Genomic DNA, 23,092 nt, shown 5'->3' on the forward strand with positions numbered 1-23,092 from the left:
TCGGTGCTGCAATATTTAAATGGATGTTGAATGTGTCTTCCTTTCAGATGATATTTTTTCACTCATATCCACTCAAAATCTAAAGCTGGTCATGGTGTAATGTGTCTATCGACCAGCAGGTGGAGAAGTTATATGAACCGTTTGATCCTCAAGCCCCCACCCCTGTCCCTCCTCTGCCTCATGCTGCTCCCGATGTGAGAAGTTCCTGCATAAACTTCCACTCCACAGAGGGAGAACATATGTGGGAGATCTAACAGAGGCACACCACAAAGAACAGACAAAGAAACTTTTGAGCTGGACCTATTTCCTATTCTTGGATTGTTTTCTCAAATCAGGGTCTTCATGTGTATGGATCACTTTGTCAAAACATAGTGTGGATGTTTGATTGTGGAGTGTAAATGTAACTGCTGTAGACATGGATACATCATTTACTGTGAGACCTCTTGTCCTTGCCCTTCTGCTCTCCCTTCATCTGCACTTACACCTTTTTGTTTGGGCTGCTATGGACTCCTGCTATGATGAGGAGGGTGTGCCAAGCAGCTGTATGCCCAAGTTTGAGAATATTGCCTTCAGTCGCACGGTGGTGGCTTCCAATGTGTGTGGTTCTCCACCTGAGGACTACTGCATGCAGACAGGGTCAACTCGTTCATGCCACATCTGTGATGCCTCAGATCCATACCTAAGCCACAATACCAGCCTCCTGACAGACTTCCACCGGAATGAGGAGCCCACATGGTGGCAAAGTCAGTCCATGTACTTTCGTATCCAATATCCCAACTCCGTGAACCTCACCCTTCACCTCGGTAAGAGCACACATCCTGAACACTTAATTTAAATATCTGTCTTTACGTTACTTTGGTCTAATAGCTATGTCTAGAGTTCACTTATAGTCTCTGTTATACTAATGTTGTGTATAAATATGTTTATAATACGGGACTGCATTTGCTGTTTTGATGATCTGAGCCTCTACAGACTGCAGATAGACTCCAGTCTGGTGTGAATCTCACAGAAATACAGTACATGTTAGGGTTGGTTTTTTTTGCACACTGAAATTTGATACCATCAGCTTTTTAGGTTTCTGGACACCCATATCTTCATGCATTATTCTGTGTATTGTGAGGCCTTTGATGGAGAAATCTTTAATCCAACACAGATGTGCTGCAGAACACATGATTTTTGTTAGGCCGCCTTGACTCTGAGGTTAACACTTTGGCCCAGACATAGCTTAGACTTCTGGTATTTCAGTGAGGACACTTTCACAAGAGCGTGTCTGAGAATTTGGTGGGATTTTACATGAAGATAACCAGTTGCATCTGACATGCATAAACAGGCACCAAGTAACGGTCTTCAGGCTCACAGTAGCGTTAATTTAGCCCACATGCTGTCATGGAGTATGAACCCATTCAATTCTGGCTGCCACTCAACTTATTTTAAGAATATGATTTGGCCCAGAATCAAACTTTGATAGCACCACATCACAGAGCCTTCATAGATAGCATTAAAAACAAATCAGACTGTTATCTAACCTTTTTTTTTTAAAACTTGACATCCACACTTTCACATGGTGTCATTACAAATTAGCATTAATCTTCTGCTACAGGTTAAATTCACAGTTTTGCAGATATAGAACTGACTATGAATGAAACTGAAGCCATCATGTGTTTTTTAGAGAAACTGTAGGCAATAAGTAGCTTATAATAATAAGAATAACAAGAAGAGGGACACGGGAAGTTAGCGAGGCATTTACATGAATCATATTTGGAAGGCAATAGATATTTGTCAGGAAGGTAAATTAATTTGCATTACCTGGGACTTTTTCTGCAAATCAGACACACAAGTTAAATCATATTTTTTTTGTTTTGTTTTTGTTTTAAATTGCCTTCTTTGTGTCCTCTTTCCCCCTGAAAAAATGCCTCTGACGCACATTTTGTGCACTGTGAACACATTTGACATTTCTCACTCCAGCCATTAACATCATTATCCCATTACCATGCTGTGCAAAACTGCTGAAATAAGCAGCACAGCACATTTGGCACTATAACTGAATTAAAATGTGGCGATTACTGTTAAAACGCATTAATACAAATCTTTTTATGCAATTATTTTCCCCGTTCCATTTATTTTTTTGAGCTGGGCTTGTGTGCCTTTCTGCAATTAAAGGTCTCTTATCACCAAGATGGTTCATATATGTATTTGACATACCCGGGAAAAATATTTAGCTTATTTCTTATAACGTCGATTTTAACACTGATGTAATTTTAATTACTTTTTATGCAGAGCATTATATTAAGCACATTTGATTCAAAGTCTGAACAGAGAAATTTCCCGATCTCCCCTCTTTTGGCTTTATTCTGCCTGCAAAAAATACAGAAACAGTCCAAACACACAAAATTGTTTTTTCCCAAATGAAGAGAAGTCAGCAGTGTCTTCTTCCTATATTATGCCATAGGCAGGTTGTTAACAAGACAGCACACCCACAACAAATCAGCCTACACAGCTAACAATAGTTCTGAAAATGACAATGGTCCTGAATGCTAAAATGAGATCTGTCTGTATTCCAGTTAAGCTATACCTAGCAACTGAAACTCATACTTCACAAAGTCAACTTTAGGAAAAGTTGATACTTTTTAGATGCTAAAAGTAGGGAAAAAAACAATTGGTTTTTTTTCACGTCTTTGTTGATTTTTTTATTATGTGCTGATGTTGACAAAAGTGCTATTTTGGGGTTAAAAGCAGGTGTAAATGATTATTTTTGCAGTTCCACTCAGTTCACTCAAATTAAATGGGAACTATCTCACAAAAACACTCTAATTACATTGTTGCCAATTTCAGTAGAATGGCATTGCAAGAAATCTCCTCTGGGTTTTATTTTTATAAAACAAACTTCATTCAAAGAAGCAAATGGTGGAATTTATTCAAATGCCTCTTTTGTTCCAACAAAATGACAAGCAAGTGCTTTTTGCTTTTTTCTGTTATGTCCGACATTGGGTTTGTAGATTTTAATTTCTCTGTTTATTAATAACAATGCAAAAGATAAATACGTCTCCAATAACACCAGAAAAAGTTGCCAGATTTGTCGCTAAGGGGGTCTGAAAACTCACTAAATATAGTGACAAAGTCGCTAAGTTGGCAACACTGCATGTACAGTGGCCCTGAGAGGCCAAACGGACTGCAACTTAAGAAAACACAAGCAATAAGAAAAACGCTGCTAAAGCACACAAAACATAACAGAAGTAAGAAAAACGACAACGGAAATAGGAAAAAATAAAACAGAAATAGGAAAAACGACAACGGAAATAGGAAAAAACAAAAAGGAAATAGGAAAAACAGAAACTGATTTTCAAAAGCACAAGGGAAGTGTTTCTGGGGAGACAATAACCTGACGGACCAGTTGCAGGAACCAAAATATGCTAAGAATTGCACTGGGAGACACTTAAAAGAACTGGAGGTTCTATCGGTTTTGTGAGGAAAGAAAAGATGAAAGCGTATTAGCCTAACTTTTAGCCTAAAAATACGTCATCAGTATTATATGAATCATGATAAATCATGCCTACCATGTTTGGGGTTCCTGCAACTGGTCCGTCGGGTTATTGTCTCCCCAGAAACACTTCCCTTGTGTTTTTTTCCTATTTCCGTTGTCGTTTTTCCCATTTCTGTTTTGTTTTGTGTGCTTTTGCAGCGTTTTTCTTATTGCTGGTGTTTTCTTAAGTTGCACTCCGTTTGGCCTCTCGTAGACATGCTCTGTTTTGTGTTAAACATGTAATTTGATTGTTGCAAATGTTAATAAATCAGTTTTCATGTTTGATTTAAATATTCTAAATATTCTTCTCAATAACCTTGAGAGACGTATTCCCAGAAATATGTTTACATAACAGAGTTAGTTCACTCTGACACAATACCTTATTAAAACATTCCCTAAGCCCTCACCTTCTGGTTTGTGCCCTACTATTTTATAATGTATTGCTTTAATGTACAGCTACTGGAAGGCTATCTATATTATCAATAAACAAATAGAATAAATACAGAGGTTGAGCAGCAGATCAAATATTTTATAATGGAGATAGCTTGACTGCATTCTCAGTTTGGGGTTACAAGTTTATTGGAGAAGTGCCTGCCAGTGTCCACTTGCCTGCCCTAGTCTGCCTGGGAGTGAGGGCTTTGGTTCACTTGGTAAAAAGAGGAATGCATGGATTTTTTTCTGAACTTGAGTAAAATCTACCCAACTATATTCTCAGTGTGTATAGTCTGTAACATGTATCTATAGTATCTTTGTAGCAGGGGTTTATTTGGGCTGATAGCATTCAGGGAAGGCTTTTACTTGTTCACACATACATTTCATACATTTTCTTTATCCCCCAATCTTCCCCTACCTATGCAGTAGAGGGAAGATGAGTCCTCCCTGTCAGAAAGATGTGTTTCAAAGAAAAAAGAGACAAGGACAAAAATGATGAGAGAAGTTGAAAATGTCAGCGCACAGATGAGCGGTTACATCACGTGCTCCGAAAACAGGAAGTACCTCAATCAAATGGAGAGTATTGATTTCCAATAGCAAGCAGATGTCTGACTGTGCTTTGAGGCTTTGTTGTTTATATTTTCTGGCTAGTTCTTTTTCTGGAAAAAGGTGGCAGTGCTCCAGCTGCTGCAAAGGTATTTTCTTTGTTATTGGAGAGTTTGTTATTCTTCTAACTATTCCAGCACCTACAAGTCTGTCTCCCTGAGACTGAACTGACCTTTGCTCCCACTGCCCTATCTACCAACTTTGTTTTCCTATACCCGGCGGCTTTGATGCTTCCATCCTGACACCGCATTCCTAAGTGAATGATGTCTAAGTTTTCACATCACACACTTTTATGTAACTGAATATCCCTAAATTTTGTATGCGTGGCATACTTTTGGTTCACATGAAAACTGTGTGATCCATCTGGGTAGTTGGCGGGGGGTTCTTTAGACATCACTGTTTCCCTTTGCCTCTCCAAACAAAACAAGCGCTCTCTGAAGGGAACGCAGGCAAATGCGGCGATGATAAACACAGCAGTAGGACGCAGGGACACACACTGCAGCCAGGTCAGAGCGGGTCTGTGGAAGAGTTAAGAGGAAAGGGGGAGTCGGGCTGCTTCAAGGGGAGTAAACAAAACATAATGAGGAAGAAGGGGTGGAAAAGAAAAAAAAATGCCAGGCAGTTTGCTGGTAAGGAATTGGGGTCAGGTTTTTTCCCACAAAGACTGGATGAGCCACACAAACAAACACACACACACACACACACACACACACACACACACACACACACACACACACACACACACACACACATACACATTCTAACAGCACCCACTGATGTCTGCAGCTGGTTCTCATTCAGCGCAGTGAAAGAAAAGCAACATCCTGTTTCTGATGTAAAACAACGATAAAAGTCTGCCTCATTCGGCGGGACGCCTTCACAGCCTGAGCATCGGCTCACATAGGACACGTAATCCTGTCACAGAGTAAGAATTGGTCTCAAACTCTGAGATATAGCGTGATCAGAGGACAAATCCACTCCCATATTTGATTGTTGATTTCAAAAATCTCCGCTCGGAGATTAAACAGAATGTAAACAGTCTACAGTGCTTGTGTTGGGTTTAGTCTGGGCAGATGAGAGTAGCTGTGTCAAGTTGACATGGATGAGTCAGAACAAGTCAGACATTGAACTTCTCCAGCATACGACGCTTATTCTCAATAAACATTGCCAAAATATCAGCGGTGCGTTTGTGTATCTGGAGAAAACATTGAAAGCTTAGGCTGGATCTTTAATGCACATGATTCTAGATCTGCTCTGTAAAGTCAAAGAAAGCTGTTTTACCGGCCGTGCTCAGTGCTCAATAGCGTCCCTCTTGGTATTAAGTTACAAGTAGTACATATCTACAACACTACTTTAAGGGAGTATGATTTTTAATACACTTCTTTGACCACTTAATATTGTATAACTTTTAGAGTTTTTCGTGAGAGTAAAATATAATTGTACATTATTCATAAAAAGGATTAGATGTTCATTTTACATTCCTGAAGTGTAAGAATGCTACTTATTTGGATGCATTTCACCATTGTACACAGTGTACAGGTATTCTTTTGTTATATGTTACTTTGCTAAATTAAGTTCAACAACTAAAAAATCCCTTTGCTGTGCCCACATAAACTAATGAATATTTTAATGCACTCCTGAGTGAATATGGATCATGAATCATTAAACATTAGGCATAAAAACATACAAATATCATTTGCAATTAGTCTACATTTCATCACAGGGGATATCCAACAATTGCTTCATATTGTGCATCTTTTATGTCTCTTGCCTGAGTCCCAGCAGGGCTGAGCTCACCTCACGCAGTGAGTAAATGAAAGCTAAATGATCTTAGAGATCCCAAAGGAATGATACCATTAGAGATTTCTGCAGAGACAAGAGACAAAGATGCCTAGCTCTGACTTGGCAGAAAAATAGCAACAGATGTCATTACGGCTGTACCAGCGGATAGCACCCCTCCACGAATGTGCAGAGCGATTGAGACTTAGTATCTAATGATGTAGAAAAAATACCCCAGAGTGCACTGAAGAAGACTGTTAAGAGAGTTTCTACATGCTTCTTCTCATTCTGGTCTCAATATGACTTCATTTTGTGTCTACCCAGTTAATCCCCCACGATATGGCTCCAAGGTTATTGTTTGAACTGTCAACAATGAGTAAACAGTGGGGGTAATAACACCCCTCAATCAAAAAGAAGCATTGATTCAGGAAGAAGATGTCAGCTTTCTATATTAGGACAAGAGCTATAGCATTAATCACTGACCTCCCTACTGCAGGTGTCTAAACAGGAAGTGCTGTAAAGAAAAATATCCCCTCCTGACTCTGGCATGCAAACCGGTGGGCAACTGTTAGTGGCATCCTTTTATAACCTCTTCCTCTCATACCATCACAAATGTATCTAGGTCAGCGGTACCCAGCCCCCGGGCCATGGACCGGTACCAGTCTGTGAGTTGTTTGGTACCGAGGTGCGAGAGTTGAGGCTCGGGTGTAAAATTTATGGCTTTCAGGGTTTTTATCGTTAACTCAGTTTCCCTTGGTCTTCTTCCGTGTTGTAGTTGTGTGTCTTATTTTGAAAGAAATATTTATATGTTACCATAGCAACCAGAGAGCATTAAAGGGCCTTTTCGTGAGTAAAGTTACACAATTAGACAGTGAATTCATGTTTATTATTATTTTTGTTTTTGTCTGGGTTGAATCATTTTATTTTGTTGTATTTTTCTGCGACACCTTAAAGGCCTGTCCGTGAAAATATTGTCTGACATTAAACCGGGCTGTGGTGCAAAAAAGGTTGGGGACCGCTGATCTAGTTGATGTATTTTGAACCAACACTTTGTATTTCTTCATTTACGATGCAACAAATACAGCACAAGACGAGCAGATTTGCTAAATCCTCAACAGCAAGTCAAATGAAAAATCTGGTTGCATCTCCTCAATTGTGTTCGAGCTATTAGTTGCAGTGATTGCTTTTTTCTTTTTCACAAATTAAATCTGAAATTGTCTGTACTCATTTAGACCTTTTAATTCATATTTTATTTGTTTTTCACAGGGAAATCCTTTGAGATAACCTACATACGACTGAAATTCTACACCAGTCGACCAGAGAGCTTTGCCATCTACAAGCGTACAGAAAACGATGGGCCCTGGTTACCTTACCAGTATTACAGCGCTTCTTGTCGAAAGACCTATGAGAGAGACGCTAAAGGTTACATTCGCCCAGGGGATGATGAAAGGACTGCTTTATGTACAGACGAGTTCAGCGATATCTCGCCCCTCACTGGAGGAAACGTGGCTTTCTCCACACTGGAAGGTCGGCCCAGTGCCTACAACTTTGACCAAAGCTTGGTGTTGCAGGTGAGGATGCATTTTGTTGGGTGACATGTATACATGTATTCATGACTGATAGTGTTTCATTGTGTGTTCTCCAGATATGCTGTTATTGCATTGGCAGTGTGTTTCGGATGATTGTTATGCTAAAATGTCACTTTTGCCAATCAGATAGCATTCCATGCTGGATCAATATCTATACTTCTCTGTGTAAATAAGTTAATCAATTTTGACGTGATATCCAACACCAGTTGCTCAACTGTAGACCCAAACCATGACAGAGCCTCAGTGCTTTTAAGGAGGCTGTAGACACTCACTTATGCCTCTCCTCTGTATGTATTTATGGCTATTTGAATCACAATTTAAAAACTGGAATCTATCGCTCCATCAGACCCATTGCCACTGATTTTCAAAGCTGTTTTCTTTACTTAATATAATCATAAACTGTAGAAAAGTGAAAGAAAAAAACTTTATAAAAAATAAAAATCCAAAATGCATTCAAAAATACATATTTATCATAAATAGCAAATATTCATGTAGATATAACATGAAAAGAAATATTTGATACATTACATTGATGATAATCCACAATGGGTGCTAGCTTCGGCTCATATTAATTTTCTTAGAGGAAATGAATATATCTAAATGTGAGAATAAGCAGTAGCAGCAGGCTTCTCTGGATGTAACAGCTGCTCGCGTGATAACAGTGTTAACAGCACCGCATAACTTGACGTAAAGTTTATAAGTGCATGTAATGTTCTTGCCCCCCCTTCAAGCACTGATTTTATCAAAGCCTCTCGACTGCACACACTTTCACACAAACAAACATCCCGTAGCCATGCATGTATATGCATGCCTTCGAGCCTTTTTCAAAACAGCTGAAATGAATCTAATGTTATGTTTAGCTCTGATTAACATTGATGAAGCCTTGAGAGGGTTGTGCTGAATTAATGGAAGTCTCTTGTGGGCGAGTCTGGGAGGGGTGGGCACGGTGAACCGTATCTAAAAATGAGAAAATAAAGTACTTTATGCAGCCACTCCTTTTTCTTTGATGGTGCTATGAGTATGCATTCATACATGCATCTGTTCACAAGTTTCCTATATTGCAACTTAAGTTGGAAAACATTGGGTGAATTCCTTTATTATTAAGTATCGACCACCAGAAAGCCTTGATAATTACTGTATGTTCTAAATAGACAAAAGTAATCATGTCAAAATAAATTAAGCTGTCTAATTAGGACATAGAGATCCTACAAGACTGAAGGAACCATATGCTTCATACATTACTAATACTATTTATGAACATATGAAAGAAACATATGTGTGTGTGGTTGAAAATAGTGGAAAGAAAGTATGCAGTGGGCAAGCAGTGGATCCTATAAATTAACCAAAGAAATTTCAAGCAAAACATTTCCGGGGACTCATATGCAGCTGTTTTTTGTTTTTTCTAAAGCCACTGCCAACTTACAAACACACACTGATACACACTGGATTTTGGCACTGGTGACGTGCATGTTACAAATATGAAAGACCCTGTGGCGTCAAATTTAACATACTGGGTTAGTGTCGTTATTTAATTTGCAGGGATAATGTTGTTAAATGGAGCATTTCACCACAAACCACAATCTTGTCCTAATTGTAACCAAGTAGGTCTCTTTTTGTTTTTGTTTTGTGCTTAATAAGACCAGTGAGTGAAAACCAAAGCAAAAAGCAAGTGAAACGGAAAGGGGAAAGCACAATGCTCCCAAACTGGACACAAATCAATGGCTCTTGGCTGACTAACTGGTGACTTATTTCACCAACAGCCCTCCAGCTACCAAATGTGGACCTTGTTCCCTTTTTAGAAGAGGACCGTTACCTCTCCGAGTCTAATATTGCCATTGCCAGTGTTTTCTGACAGGCAGTAATTTACGTCCTGGCATCCTGGGATGACAAAACATTGAATTTGTAAGTTATTTCTGTAATTCTGAGAGAGTTATTATTACTGTTATTATTATTTTTTTTATTTTTAGCTGGACCTTAAATACTCAAAGCCATAAAGTCACTTGAAATGACATAAATCATATATACATGCAAAGTAATGTGAGCTTTGAGCTGTAAGTTATACAACTTTTATATTTCAAATTTAATGCAAAAGCACACGTAAAGACAAATGTATATTTATATTCATAACTTTGTAGACAGAGCTGGGTGCTATACCAATAAAAATGTCCTGCATATTGATTTATCAACGACCACTGGGAGCAATGATGAGTGCAGGGAGAATGGACCTCTATTAAATGCGATCCCTCTTACTTGCGGCTTTAATCAAAAGTGCAGGTAACATAACAGTTAACAGCTGGGAGATGCTCCATCGCAACATTCAAGAACAGTAAAGAGAAATGGAGGATGAAAAGACAGACCTGAGAATGCACTAAAATAACTACTAACCAAGAGAGGAATCGTGTCTGCTGTGTAGAAAGCTTCAGTTTTATAAGACGGAAGTCATTCTGCTGTAATTTCTTGTTCCACTGCTTCGATGCTCCTGACTTTCACTGTGGGTGGGGCTCGTTCACCTTCCTCCACAAATACACAGCGATGGAGAACGAGAGGCCTCGTGTGCAGATGGATCATGTACACTTGTTGTCGCGCACACACTGGTGTAAAACACAAAAGCAACCTGAGAATATGTGGATTGTCATTTCCAGTTCATAGTTTTTCACAACACTGGCACCTTCTCCGTCCCTTCCTTAACTTGGGTTATTATACACATTAAGAATTTCAGCTTCAAACTAACGCTCTTTACAGACTGGCGACCTGTCCGGCTGTCCCCCACCTCTTAAACTATTGCAGCAAGGGTAGGCTTCAGGCCTCTGCAACCTTTAAATCAATTCAGTTGTGAGTTACAGATACTCACATGACACACATAAGGCAAGAACCACATCCTTCTGCCATGGAAACAAACTGTGGTGCCACGTGGGCCAATAAATCCACAGTACCCAATACTAGAGTACATTGGCTAGTTGTACATTGGCTATTTGGCATTTACAACTGGTTCCAGTGGACAAATTCTACTGAGCAATGCTAAAATTAACCTTTTCCTTTAATTATATCAACTAGGATTTGCATTTAATATTCATTTGCATATAGTAGATGAAAATTACATTGCATTTTTTAATCAAGCTTATCAAAATTTTACTTAGCCCCACAATAATTCAGAGGCCATTATTTTTTATTTCTATTGGCCTTACAAGTAAGCAGGAAACATAAATCAGTAGTATTTAGAAGTATTTAGATAGTCTCATACAACCCTTTTAATCAGAAGGAACTGTACTTTCCCTTCTTTACTCAAAGATTCACAACATTAACAGAATAAAAGCAAGTCTTTATTTTACTGACTTAAGAAGGAACAGTTCTAAAAGATAAACAGTCACACTTTTCTTCACAGTAGTCTTAATGAATAGTTCTCCAGGCTTCTTGAAGGATGTTCAAAGTTCTTCTTTGAATGCAAGCATCGTGTTGAAGCACTTTACACCATTACATTAAATAACTGCAAACTGCAATGTGTGTTGGAAGGAAATTCACTACTGTGGCAACACCACCGACTTATATAAAGACATAAAGGACCACTAAAAAGAGAACAAGCACTGAAAGAATTGAAGAGAGGAGGAAGTAAATCCCTCAGACGGACCCAGAGCCTGCTGTCACAGTCTTTCAGAGAGGCAAAGAATAACCAGGTAGCCTATATATTGGTGAAAGTAAAGCTTCAATCATGACTGATGTTGGAGCTTCAGCATTAGTTAATGTTAAAGTGTTATTGGTCGTCATACTTGCTACATTAGCAGACCAATTATCTTTAGACTATATTCAGACATTCAGATAATATATTCTGCCCACTGAAATGTGCTACAATTCATACATTATTTTATTGGAAATTAAACATGAGCTATGAAAAATGTTTGAATATAATAACCTTTTTGTGTTGACTGTCAGGTCTGTTTCATTATTACATACACAGCCCATTTAAACAACTGAAGTTGGTCCAAAGTGCTTTAGCGACAGACACATTTACATTCCACATCTCCAAAAAAAACCCAGTTTCAAATACAGAAAAGGCTGAAAGGCTTGTTTTATGGTGTTAACTGATTCCTATGGAAAGTAAAAATCACAGTGATTCAGTGGTCAATAAACTGTGATTAGAATTCAGAAAATTGATAATGATTCATCTCAGAAATCATGACACTTCCCTCTGCTACATAAATTGACTTTATAAGTTAAAACTATTAGTATTTGTATTGGTAATACTGGCCTTCAATACTTGGTATTCAATCAATACAAAAATTTGCAGTATCGCATATCATTAACAGGTTCATCCTTTGAGTTAGGACCTTTTACTTAATACTTGAATGATTCACTGGTCAGTGTAAAAGGGCTTTAAAAAAGGACACAATATCCGAAGAAAAACTTTGTAAGACCTTGAAAAAGGGGAACGTCTACTCATTTAAAACATTACAACAAAAGTCCGGCTCCTTGAGATCAGTCCGCAGTCAGATTTCCTCCTGTCCTGTGCAACATCTTCCAGAAAATAATAATAACACATTCTTATATGTGACCTTCCTCCTAAAATTTAGTGTGAAAATACACCTGACAGAGCCAAACTAGCACTTCTGTAAAGTAAGCCATCCTCCTCCGCATCATTAAATAAGAAGAGTTAGTGTGGATATCTGGGGGATATGCAATTTAACCTTGCCTAACCTACCCTAAACATGAGAACGGTGGGGGGCGATTTGTGTTGCTCGTCCTGCCAAAATGTTCTGTTATACAGTATACAACCATTACAAATGACATTTAAGGTGATTTATTCGTAACATGACTAAATCCAGGTCTTTTTTCTTTCTGTTGAAGTTCATGGTTTTCTGCAGGCTTTCATCCCCCCCACGCTTGCTCGTTTCAGGAACATTTGATTTGAATATTTGAATATATACAAATTGGATTTTAAAATAAAAAAACAAAACGGCCTCAGTGAAAAATACGCAGATCTTTGTGAAATCGTTCACATAGTCATTTGTTGGTGTTACAAACTTTTTGTTAAAACCTGCCTATTTGTAAAACTGTTTGACCACACCTCAGATCCAATTATGGTGCCCACCTCTTTCCACAACAGCACACACATGCTTCCTCTGCCACGCGCTGTCTCCATAAAAGAAAAAAAAATCCAGTCCTCAACTAAGACTCTTTAAATGGGTGATGTTTGTTCCACCTCCTGCAGAGCAGAAAGAGGCTGCTTTCTTCAAGAGTGATCACATTTTAAACTGGGAAAAGACGGAGGGTAGAAGGCAGCGACTGAAGCCACATCATCTCTCAAGCACGAGCTAAGCCGCGCTGAGAAGGATAAGGACATTCTCGCCACATCTCTGCTATGTAAGGTTCCCTTGCATCTAGCTGCAGTGAAAATAGAAATGAAATGCACTATTGGATTAGCTTTAGTGTTGTTAGAGGTTCGGCACATTGTGTGGCAGGCAACTGTCAGTAAGATGACAAACAGCTGCATGAAAGAGGAAAAGGACGACAGAACTGGATTGGACTCCAAAAGACTCCACTCCATCTGTCCCGCTAGGACAACAATGGAAGGAGAGTGAATGAAAAAATAAATATGTCTGTGGCTTAGCAATAGCCTCTTAACCCACTGTCAAAAAAAGACCACTCTGGATATTTCTACAAGCACAAGAATCTTCTCTCCACACTCCCATTATTCTCCCGCTTCATTGTTGCATCTCTCGCTCTCTCTTTCCACTCTGGTGTGTATTGCTTTGTTTCACCTCTTATGGCGGTGGAGCCACCATTTATTTATATATATATATTTATTTATTTGCATAAGAGAAGTTCAATGCTTGCTAGAAAACACAGCTGCACCCCACTTTTCTAGTTTAGAAATTATTAAACTGTCTTTTTCTGATTAATCCCTTCACACTAGCCATTCACCGCTGTGCTGCTATTTTGGCCTCTGTATCTGTCTCTTATAAAACTCTGACTACGGCAGCTGGGACAATAGCAGGCTAAACTCTAGGCTCGAAGGACAGGCTGCTTTCAAGAGGTATTGTGAAAAGAGCATTACTTTTTCAGTTCACTTTTTCAGCTTCATGAATTAACACAGAAAGAAATGCCTTTCTCGCCATGAAAGGATTATGTGGGATTAAGTAATTAAGGGACTAAGGATTATATAAGGGACGAATGGGAAGCAGGTAGTCCAAGAGTTATAACTAGTGTGAAAGAAAGACAGGCTATTGCGGACACTTTAATCTTTTATGACCACTAGAGTTCAGTTAGAAGTTGTGTGAGGGAAAGTTAAAAGCATAAAAAAAGGAAAAATAGAAATCATTAGCAAAGCTAATGAATCCTTCACCAACCTCATAATGTCTGCATGTTGTTGGGTCCATCGTATGTTTCATCTTGAAGAATTTCAACAATTAACCAAAAAGGTGTCTTTATACTTTATACCAGGGGTGGCCAACCGGCAGCTCTTGAGCTGCGTGCGGCTCTTTGCCTGGTTTCATGCGGCTCTTACGTTCATATCAAAGTTTGTGTTTGTGTTTTGTGTTTTTTTTTTTGTGTTGTTGTTTTAAAATGTGCACGTTTGCATCACTTGAGTTCAATACGGTATTTTCATCAAATGCGCATGTGTGTGAGATGAAAATACCGCAAAGTTTCCCAGTAGGAGCAAGTTGGCCCTTAAAATGGCAGGAAAAAATGCACAGCAAAAAGACAATATGAAGATGAACACAGGACGTTTTTAACAGAGAGTTTCTATTTTTTTGTTGAACGCAATGGCAAGCCATTCTGCCTTATATATCAGACGTCATTAGCGCATTTCAAAGCTTCAAATCTTCAGCGCCACTTCAGCTCACTCCATGCTAACATCGACCAGGAATTTCCAAAAGGGACTGAACTTCGCAAGCACGAGTTGGCCACTTTGAAAAGTCATGCAGAAAAGCAGATACAATTTTTCCAAAAATATACCAAGCGGTCAGAGACCATAACGCTCGCATCCTATCAGCTGGCTTGGAACTTTGCACGGGCTAAAAAGCCATACAGTGAAGGGGAGTTCGTTAAAAAATGCCTCAGTGACGTTGTTGAAATCTTGTCTCCTGAAAACGACAAATTAAAACGCATGGTATCAGACGTCCAACTGTCCCGCCACACTGTTGAACACAGAATATCGGACATTAACACGGCTATTGAATCACAGTTACACTCTGACCTTCAAGCATGTGAGTATTTTGGTGTGGCATTGGATGAGAGTTGTGTTATACAAGACAAGCCTCAGTTGGCAATATTTGCACGGTCTGTGTCAAACGATTGTGTGATCAAAGAAAAACTCCTGGATATTGAACCCGTGGCATAGATGTGAAAGAAACCGCGATGGCTGCATTTGAAAAAGCAAATCTGCCCATAACGAAATTAAATGCAATAGCCATGGATGGAGCACCAGCCATGATGGGATCTGTGAACGGGCTTGTGGGCTGTGCAAAGCTGACCAAACTATTCCTGACTTTTGGAATTTCCACTGCATCATCCACATGGAGCAACTCGTGTCTAAATCATTGAATTTAGGTAACGTCATGAAGCCTGTGATGGAAATCGTCAACTATATCCGCACACATGCGCTTAACCACAGGCAATTCAAGAATCTCATCGCTGAGCTGGACCAAGGGCTTCCAGGTGACCTGCCGCTGCACTGCACTGTGAGGTGGCTGTCAAAAGGCCAGGTACTCTCTCGCTTCTTTGAGCTTTTGGATGCCGTGAAACTGTTTATGGAAGAGAAGGACAAGGACTATCCCGAGCTCTCGGACCTCAAGTGGATTATGGATCTGGCCTTTTTGGTCGACATGCTGTGTCACTTGGACAGACTGAACCTGACCCTGCAGGGTAAGTTAAAAATGCTGCCTGACCTGGTGCAAAGTGTGTTTTTTGTGTTTGTCAACAAACTGAAGCTGTTCAAGACACATATTCAAAAGGGAGATTTAACGCATTTTTCCACTCTGCTAAAAGCCAGCGGGCAAGTCGCCAGCGCTGCCCTGAGTAAGCAAAGAGCCAGATATGCAACGCTGATTGAAAACTTGCACGAACGCTTTGTGACCCGGTTCCATGATCTACAATTGAAAAGGCCACAGATTACGTTCCTCGTCGACCCATTTAATGCAGAGACCGGCTGTTTGAAAGTTCCGCTAGTCACAGATGAAGCTGCGGCTGAGTTGGAGATGATTCTCCAAGCATGACATCCCGGTGCATTTCAGACCCAGCAACACGCTCAGACAAAAACTGGTTCACCCGAAAGACAAAACTCCAAAACACAGACTTAACAATGTGGTGTATGCTGTACAGTGCAGCGAGGAATGCCCAGAGCTCTACATCGGAGAGACCAAACAGCCACTTCACAAGCGCATGGCACAACATAGAAGAGCCACCTCCACAGGACAAGACTCAGCTGTCCATCTGCATCTTAAGGATAAAGGACACTCTTTCGAGGATGCCAATGTTCACATTTTGGACAGAGAGGACAGATGGTTTGAAAGAGGAGTGAAAGAAGCCATCTATGTCCACTGTGAGCGACCATCTTTGAACAGAGGCGGTGGTTTACGACACCAACTCTCTGCCATCTATAATCCAGATGCCTTAACGCCCACTCACATCCTTGGCCATCTGATCTCAGGAATTCGCATGATTAGGTGGGGCCAGGTTTCACAATGAGCTCACCCGAAACTCTGGCTGATTGGGACCCACACCCAGTTTCACACCTTGTCTCAGGCGATTAGAGGATCATCAGGGGGTCCTTTTGTCCCTCTGCGGGGGGATACTCCCACTAGGTTTAAATCTGGGACTTCCCACCATTTGACCTTAGAACTGAAGAAGCTTCTCGGATGAGAGGTGAAACGTCTTCAAGCAACTTAAAGAAGTCCAGACGCTTTTCTTTGCAAGCTCCTTTGACTACGATGACATGGATGACTGAGAACCTTCACAGGCATATAGATGTGTAGACTTCAGGAAATTGGACATTTTATTAGGCACACCTTGTTAGTTTCAGGTTGTTGCTTTTTGACATGGTGCATTATCCTGTTGGAAACAGCCATCAGAAGATCGGTACACTGTGTTCATAAAAGGATGGACACAGTAACAATACTCATGCATGTGGCATTTAATGATGCTCAGTTTGCACTAAAGGGCAAACAACCCCGCCATGTTCAAAGTCACTCAAATCACATTTCTTCCATATTCTCATGCTCGTTTGAAGATCAGCAGGACATCTTGACATCATGTCCGTATGGCTAAATATGCTGAGCTGCCAGCATCTGATTGGCTGATCAGATTTGTGTTGTGCAGGGAAACAGGTAGCCTATGAGTATACAGTATATAATGTCTATTGATTGAACTGGTTTTCTTTTCATTCACACACAAACTCTTGTATCTGTCTGTCTTGCAAAGTTTGACTCACAGGTGTGTCCACAGTTACAGCTTGTCTCAGAGGAACAGCATCAGTAAAAAGCAACTTTTGATTCTGGTGTCTCTTCCTCAGTCAACATCTATGTGATAATTCCCAGAGTGCTGTATATGTGGAACCACTGTGACCAGCTGAATAGAAAAATCAATCAATTATTGCATTAGTGTGTAAAAAGGCTTAACAGGATTCCATCCGTAAAAAGAAAAACAAGTTAGGTTTGTAAGGGTATGTCAGTCAGCACCGGCTTATACTGTATACTAGTTTATTGTATTCAACAGTTTTCCGTTTTTCTCATGTAGCCTGTAATGTTGTCTACTGTATCTCAGAGCATTAAATCTTAACTAGGGAAGTATGCAAAATATGATCCACTTTATTTAATGATTAATTTTATGTGTACAAACTAATTTGGGCCAAATCTCCCAGTAAGATTCCACACAATCAATGCAGTCAGGCAGCTCCCATTTAAAATGATTGATTCATATCAGCAGCAGAAAACATTTAGAGTTCTGCATCTAGGCTCCAAGCTCACAAATATACTACACAGAAAACCTGGGGAGTGATAAGTAAATATCCACCAGAGCCTACAGGTGTATGCTGGGGCGGTGGATTGATTGAAACAGGAGGCAGCAAAGCAAGGCAACAGTGCCACTGACATGTCAGAGGGGGAAAAAGATTCTGCTTAAATTCAGAGGGTGTGCTTGGTATATGATGTGAGCAGAAGAGTGGGGTATGTTTTGTGTGTATGGTGTGATGCCGTGTAGCTCGACTTGCCTGCCTGGTTCCCCCACCCCCTCCTCTGATATGCCTACTCCGTGCTTAGTGAAGTAGAGCGCAATACTTTTGTTCTTATTACTGCATACACATTATGATTCAATTAATTCAATTAATGACCACTGCTGTGGAAAATTGCAGTAATGCAAAATAAGATTATTACACAATGTTTCACCAGTTAAATAAATCAATCGTTTATTTATTTACCGTTTAATGAGTTGTCATCGCTGCAGGTGTGCAACTCTCATTTTGACAACTTAAGCCTCTAATTACTTGTGTTGATTGTAATTCATTTCAAAAGTACACAAGCTTTACTATACTGGGTCTTATATATAAGACCCAGTTTTATATGTATATATGTGTGTGTATATATATATATATATATATATATATATATATATATATATATATATATATACATATTATGGAATGCCCTTTAGGAAAATATTATATATATATATTGCAACCAAAGTCTGAATATATAGAATGAAACTTGAATATATAGAATGATCTTTTGAATATATAGAATGAAGCTTCAATATATAGAATGATCTTTTGAATATATAGAATGAAACTTGAATATATAGAATGATCTTTTGAATATATAGAATGAAGCTTCAATATATAGAATGATCTTTTGAATATATAGAATGAAACTTGAATATATAGAATGAAACTTGAATATATAGAATGATCTTTTGAATATATAGAATGAAACTTGAAAATATAGAATGAAACTTGAATATATAGAATGATCTTTTGAATATATAGAAAGAAACTTGAATATATAGAATGAAACTTGAATATATAGAATGATCTTTTGAATATATAGAATGAAGCTTCAATATATAGAATGATCTTTTGAATATATAGAATGAAACTTGAATATATAGAATGAAACTTGAATATATAGAATGATCTTTTGAATATATAGAATGAAGCTTGAATATATAGAATGAAACTTGAATATATAGAATGATCTTTTGAATATATAGAATGAAACTTGAATATATAGAATGATCTTTTGAATATATAGAATGAAGCTTGAATATATAGAATGAAACTTGAATATATAGAATGATCTTTTGAATATATAGAATGAAGCTTGAATATATAGAATGATCTTTTGAATATATAGAATGAAGCTTGAATATATAGAATGAAACTTGAATATATAGAATGATCTTTTGAATATATAGAATGAAGCTTGAATATATAGAATGATCTTTTGAATATATAGAATGAAGCTTGAATATATAGAATGATCTTTTGAATATATAGAATGAAGCTTGAATATATAGAATGAAACTTGAATATATAGAATGATCTTTTGAATATATAGAATGAAGCTTGAATATATAGAATGATCTTTTGAATATATAGAATGAAGCTTGAATATATAGAATGATCTTTTGAATATATAGAATGAAGCTTGAATATATAGAATGAAACTTGAATATATAGAATGATCTTTTGAATATATAGAATGAAGCTTGAATATATAGAATGATCTTTTGAATATATAGAATGAAACTTGAATATATAGAATGAAGCTTGAATATATAGAATGATCTTTTGAATATATAGAATGAAGCTTGAATATATAGAATGAAACTTGAATATATAGAATGTATGAACCTCATTTTTAGAGATGATGTGTTTCTGAATTCTCTGCCTTTACAAAATGGCATCAGCTGAACTATTTCAGTACTTTTTAGAGCTTGACAACTGTTTTGCGACAGCTGTTCAAATTGCAAATGGTAGAAATAATTTGAATTTATACTACGTCACCTTGAAGAACTCGTTTTCATTATTGCAACATTTCTAGTGCTCATGAATAATGTTCAACAAAATGTTTCTGGGAGAAGATTATGCACACTTCTTGAGGGAATTTATCAATCACTGATGGAGATGTCAACTGAGCTAAAACTTCGAGCAGAAGCTGAAGCACATGTTATGGGCTCATTATATCATTCTACATCTCAAAGAGGAAGGCCAAGGTAAGTGATAAAAATGGAAACAAATTCATTCATAATGTGTATGGCACTTGAAAGATTCAAGAGATGGCAAACAAGATAATGAATGCAAGAAATAAGAAAGAAGTTAACATATTTCTTCTTTTGTTTCTAACTCTTTTAGGTACAACATACCAGCTACTGAGCTGACTGATATGCGAGACTTGGGGTTTAGTTGGATGGCCATATCTCAAATGTTGTCAGTAAATGTTCGAACACTGTACAACCACAGGATACAACTAGTGGACTATGGAAATTTGCAATTTGAACAGCTGTCGCAAAACAGTTGTCAAGCTCTAAAAAGTACTGAAATAGTTCAGCTGATGCCATTTTGTAAAGGCAGAGAATTCAGAAACACATCATCTCTAAAAAAGAGGTTCATACATTCTATATATTCAAGTTTCATTCTATATATTCAAAAGATCATTCTATATATTCAAGTTTCATTCTATATATTCAAGTTTCATTCTATATATTCAAAAGATCATTCTATATATTCAAGTTTCATTCTATATATTCAAAAGATCATTCTATATATTCAAGTTTCATTCGATATATTCAAAAGATCATTCTATATATTCAAGTTTCATTCTATATATTCAAAAGATCATTCTATATATTCAAGCTTCATTCTATATATTCAAGTTTCATTCTATATATTCAAAAGATCATTCTATATATTCAAGTTTCATTCTATATATTCAAGTTTCATTCTATATATTCAGAAGATCATTCTATATATTCAAGTTTCATTCGATATATTCAAAAGATCATTCTATATATTCAAGTTTCATTCTATATATTCAAGTTTCATTCTATATATTCAAAAGATCATTCTATATATTCAAGTTTCATTCTATATATTCAAGTTTCATTCTATATATTCAAAAGATCATTCTATATATTGAAGCTTCATTCTATATATTCAAAAGATCATTCTATATATTCAAGTTTCATTCTATATATTCAAGTTTCATTCTATATATTCAAAAGATCATTCTATATATTCAAGTTTCATTCTATATATTCAAGTTTCATTCTATATATTCAAGTTTCATTCTATATATTCAAAAGATCATTCTATATATTCAAGCTTCATTCTATATATTCAAGTTTCATTCTATATATTCAAGTTTCATTCTATATATTCAAAAGATCATTCTATATATTCAAGTTTCATTCTATATATTCAAGTTTCATTCTATATATTCAACAGATCATTCTATATATTCAAAAGATCATTCTATATATTCAAGTTTCATTCTATATATTCAAGTTTCATTCTATATATTCAAAAGATCATTCTATATATTCAATATTCATTCTATATATTCAAGTTTCATTCTATATATTCAACAGATCATTCTATATATTCAAGTTTCATTCTATATATTCAAGTTTCATTCTATATATTCAAGTTTCATTCTATATATTCAAAAGATCATTCTATATATTCAAGCTTCATTCTATATATTCAAGTTTCATTCTATATATTCAACAGATCATTCTATATATTCAAGTTTCATTCTATATATTCAGACTTTGGTTGGAATATATATATATAATATTTTCCTAAAGGGCATTCCATTATATATATATATATATATATATATATATATATATATATATAGTATTCGGTTCGATACTTTGGTGTCACGGTTCGATATTTTTTCGATACAAAAAAATGTTCATGCCTTTTTAATTTGTCATTTATTAAAATTATAAATATATATTTTAACTCAAAAGTACAGTTTTTAAATTGAATGTTGCTGAAACAAAAGTAATTACAAAAATAAATTTATCTCAGGGCTCTCAAAATTTCAAAATCCCTGGTAGCCCTTTGGGCAGGGACTCTTCAGTTTTTGGTAGCCCAAAATAAATTTAAGTAGCCCGAATAAAAAAGAGAGCAATTTTTTGATTGATGTTTTGTTTCCTTTACAATATTATACATTAAAGTATAATATTGTAAAGGAAACAACACATTAATCAAAAAAATTGTTGAAAAACAAATTACAACATTGTATAAAAATTACAATCATCAATTCAAATACTTGGTTCTAATTGAACAGAAATTTCTATGAACTTGTAAGAACTGTGTAGGACTTGAATCAGTCTGTGTCAGATCCTGAATTTGAAATTTCCACTGAAGTCACGGGTAAGAGGCAAGTGGAACCAAGATCTAGGCCATTTGCTTTATGAAGTTTGCAAACGCTGCTAAATTTTGCCAGTGGTAGTTCACTCTTTGCAACATAGTACGCTGTTCTAAACAGATTTTTCAGGTTTATTTTTAGTATGTTATTTGCAATTGGTGTTTGTTCTGGGAAAGATATTGCAGACTGAGCAATAATGTATTTCTTGCATTTCTCATGGGTTCTAATGGGGGCCTTTCTTAAAATGATTGGTCCCAGTAACAAAGGCGCTTGTCGACTCAGAAATCGAGAGAAAACCAACAACACACCCGGCAGAACATCATGTTATTTACACGGGTGCACATAAGTGGTCCGCATGTGCGCATTTGCTGTCAAAATAAAAGACGGGCACCAGATAAGAAGTTGCAACGCACGTTTGCGTCCATATAAAAAGCGCTGTTTTTGTCCACTAGAGTGGGATTTTCACGGCACATTCCGCACCACATCTCTGTGCGTTCATCATTTGTTTGAAGCCAGCTCACCTCCTGCAACCACTTTTCCGAGAATACGTGCTTCTTTTGTGGTTCGGACTCCTTCTGACATTTGTTTAGAGGTGGAGGAACAACACAGTAATTGCTTAAAGGAGCTTGCTTCTTCGACATCTTTAAGAGTTCTAAACAAATGTCTGTCCTCCTCCAGAAAAACTTATGTATGCAAACACGCGTTGCAACTTCATATCTTGTGCGCGTTTTTGGTTTTTTTTTGACAGCGAATGCGCACCTGCGGACCACTTATGTGCAGCCGCGGTTATATAGCTTGTC

General features: G+C 37.3%; 1 protein-coding gene across 1 annotated transcript in view; it reads left to right on the top strand.

The window, feature by feature from the left end:
- The first annotated feature begins 231 nt into the window (after positions 1-231).
- Positions 232-23,092, top strand: part of lamc3 (laminin, gamma 3) — a 155,536-nt gene continuing 132,675 nt past the window's right edge. The window contains exons 1-2 of the mRNA XM_026173353.1: positions 232-803; positions 7,604-7,908. Of these exons, the coding sequence (XP_026029138.1) occupies positions 416-803; positions 7,604-7,908 (693 nt within the window). The 5' untranslated portion in view covers positions 232-415. The remainder of the gene's footprint in view (positions 804-7,603; positions 7,909-23,092) is intronic.

This window comes from Astatotilapia calliptera, chromosome 7, assembly GCF_900246225.1.
Source record: "Astatotilapia calliptera chromosome 7, fAstCal1.2, whole genome shotgun sequence".
Classification (NCBI taxonomy): Eukaryota; Metazoa; Chordata; class Actinopteri; order Cichliformes; family Cichlidae; genus Astatotilapia; species Astatotilapia calliptera.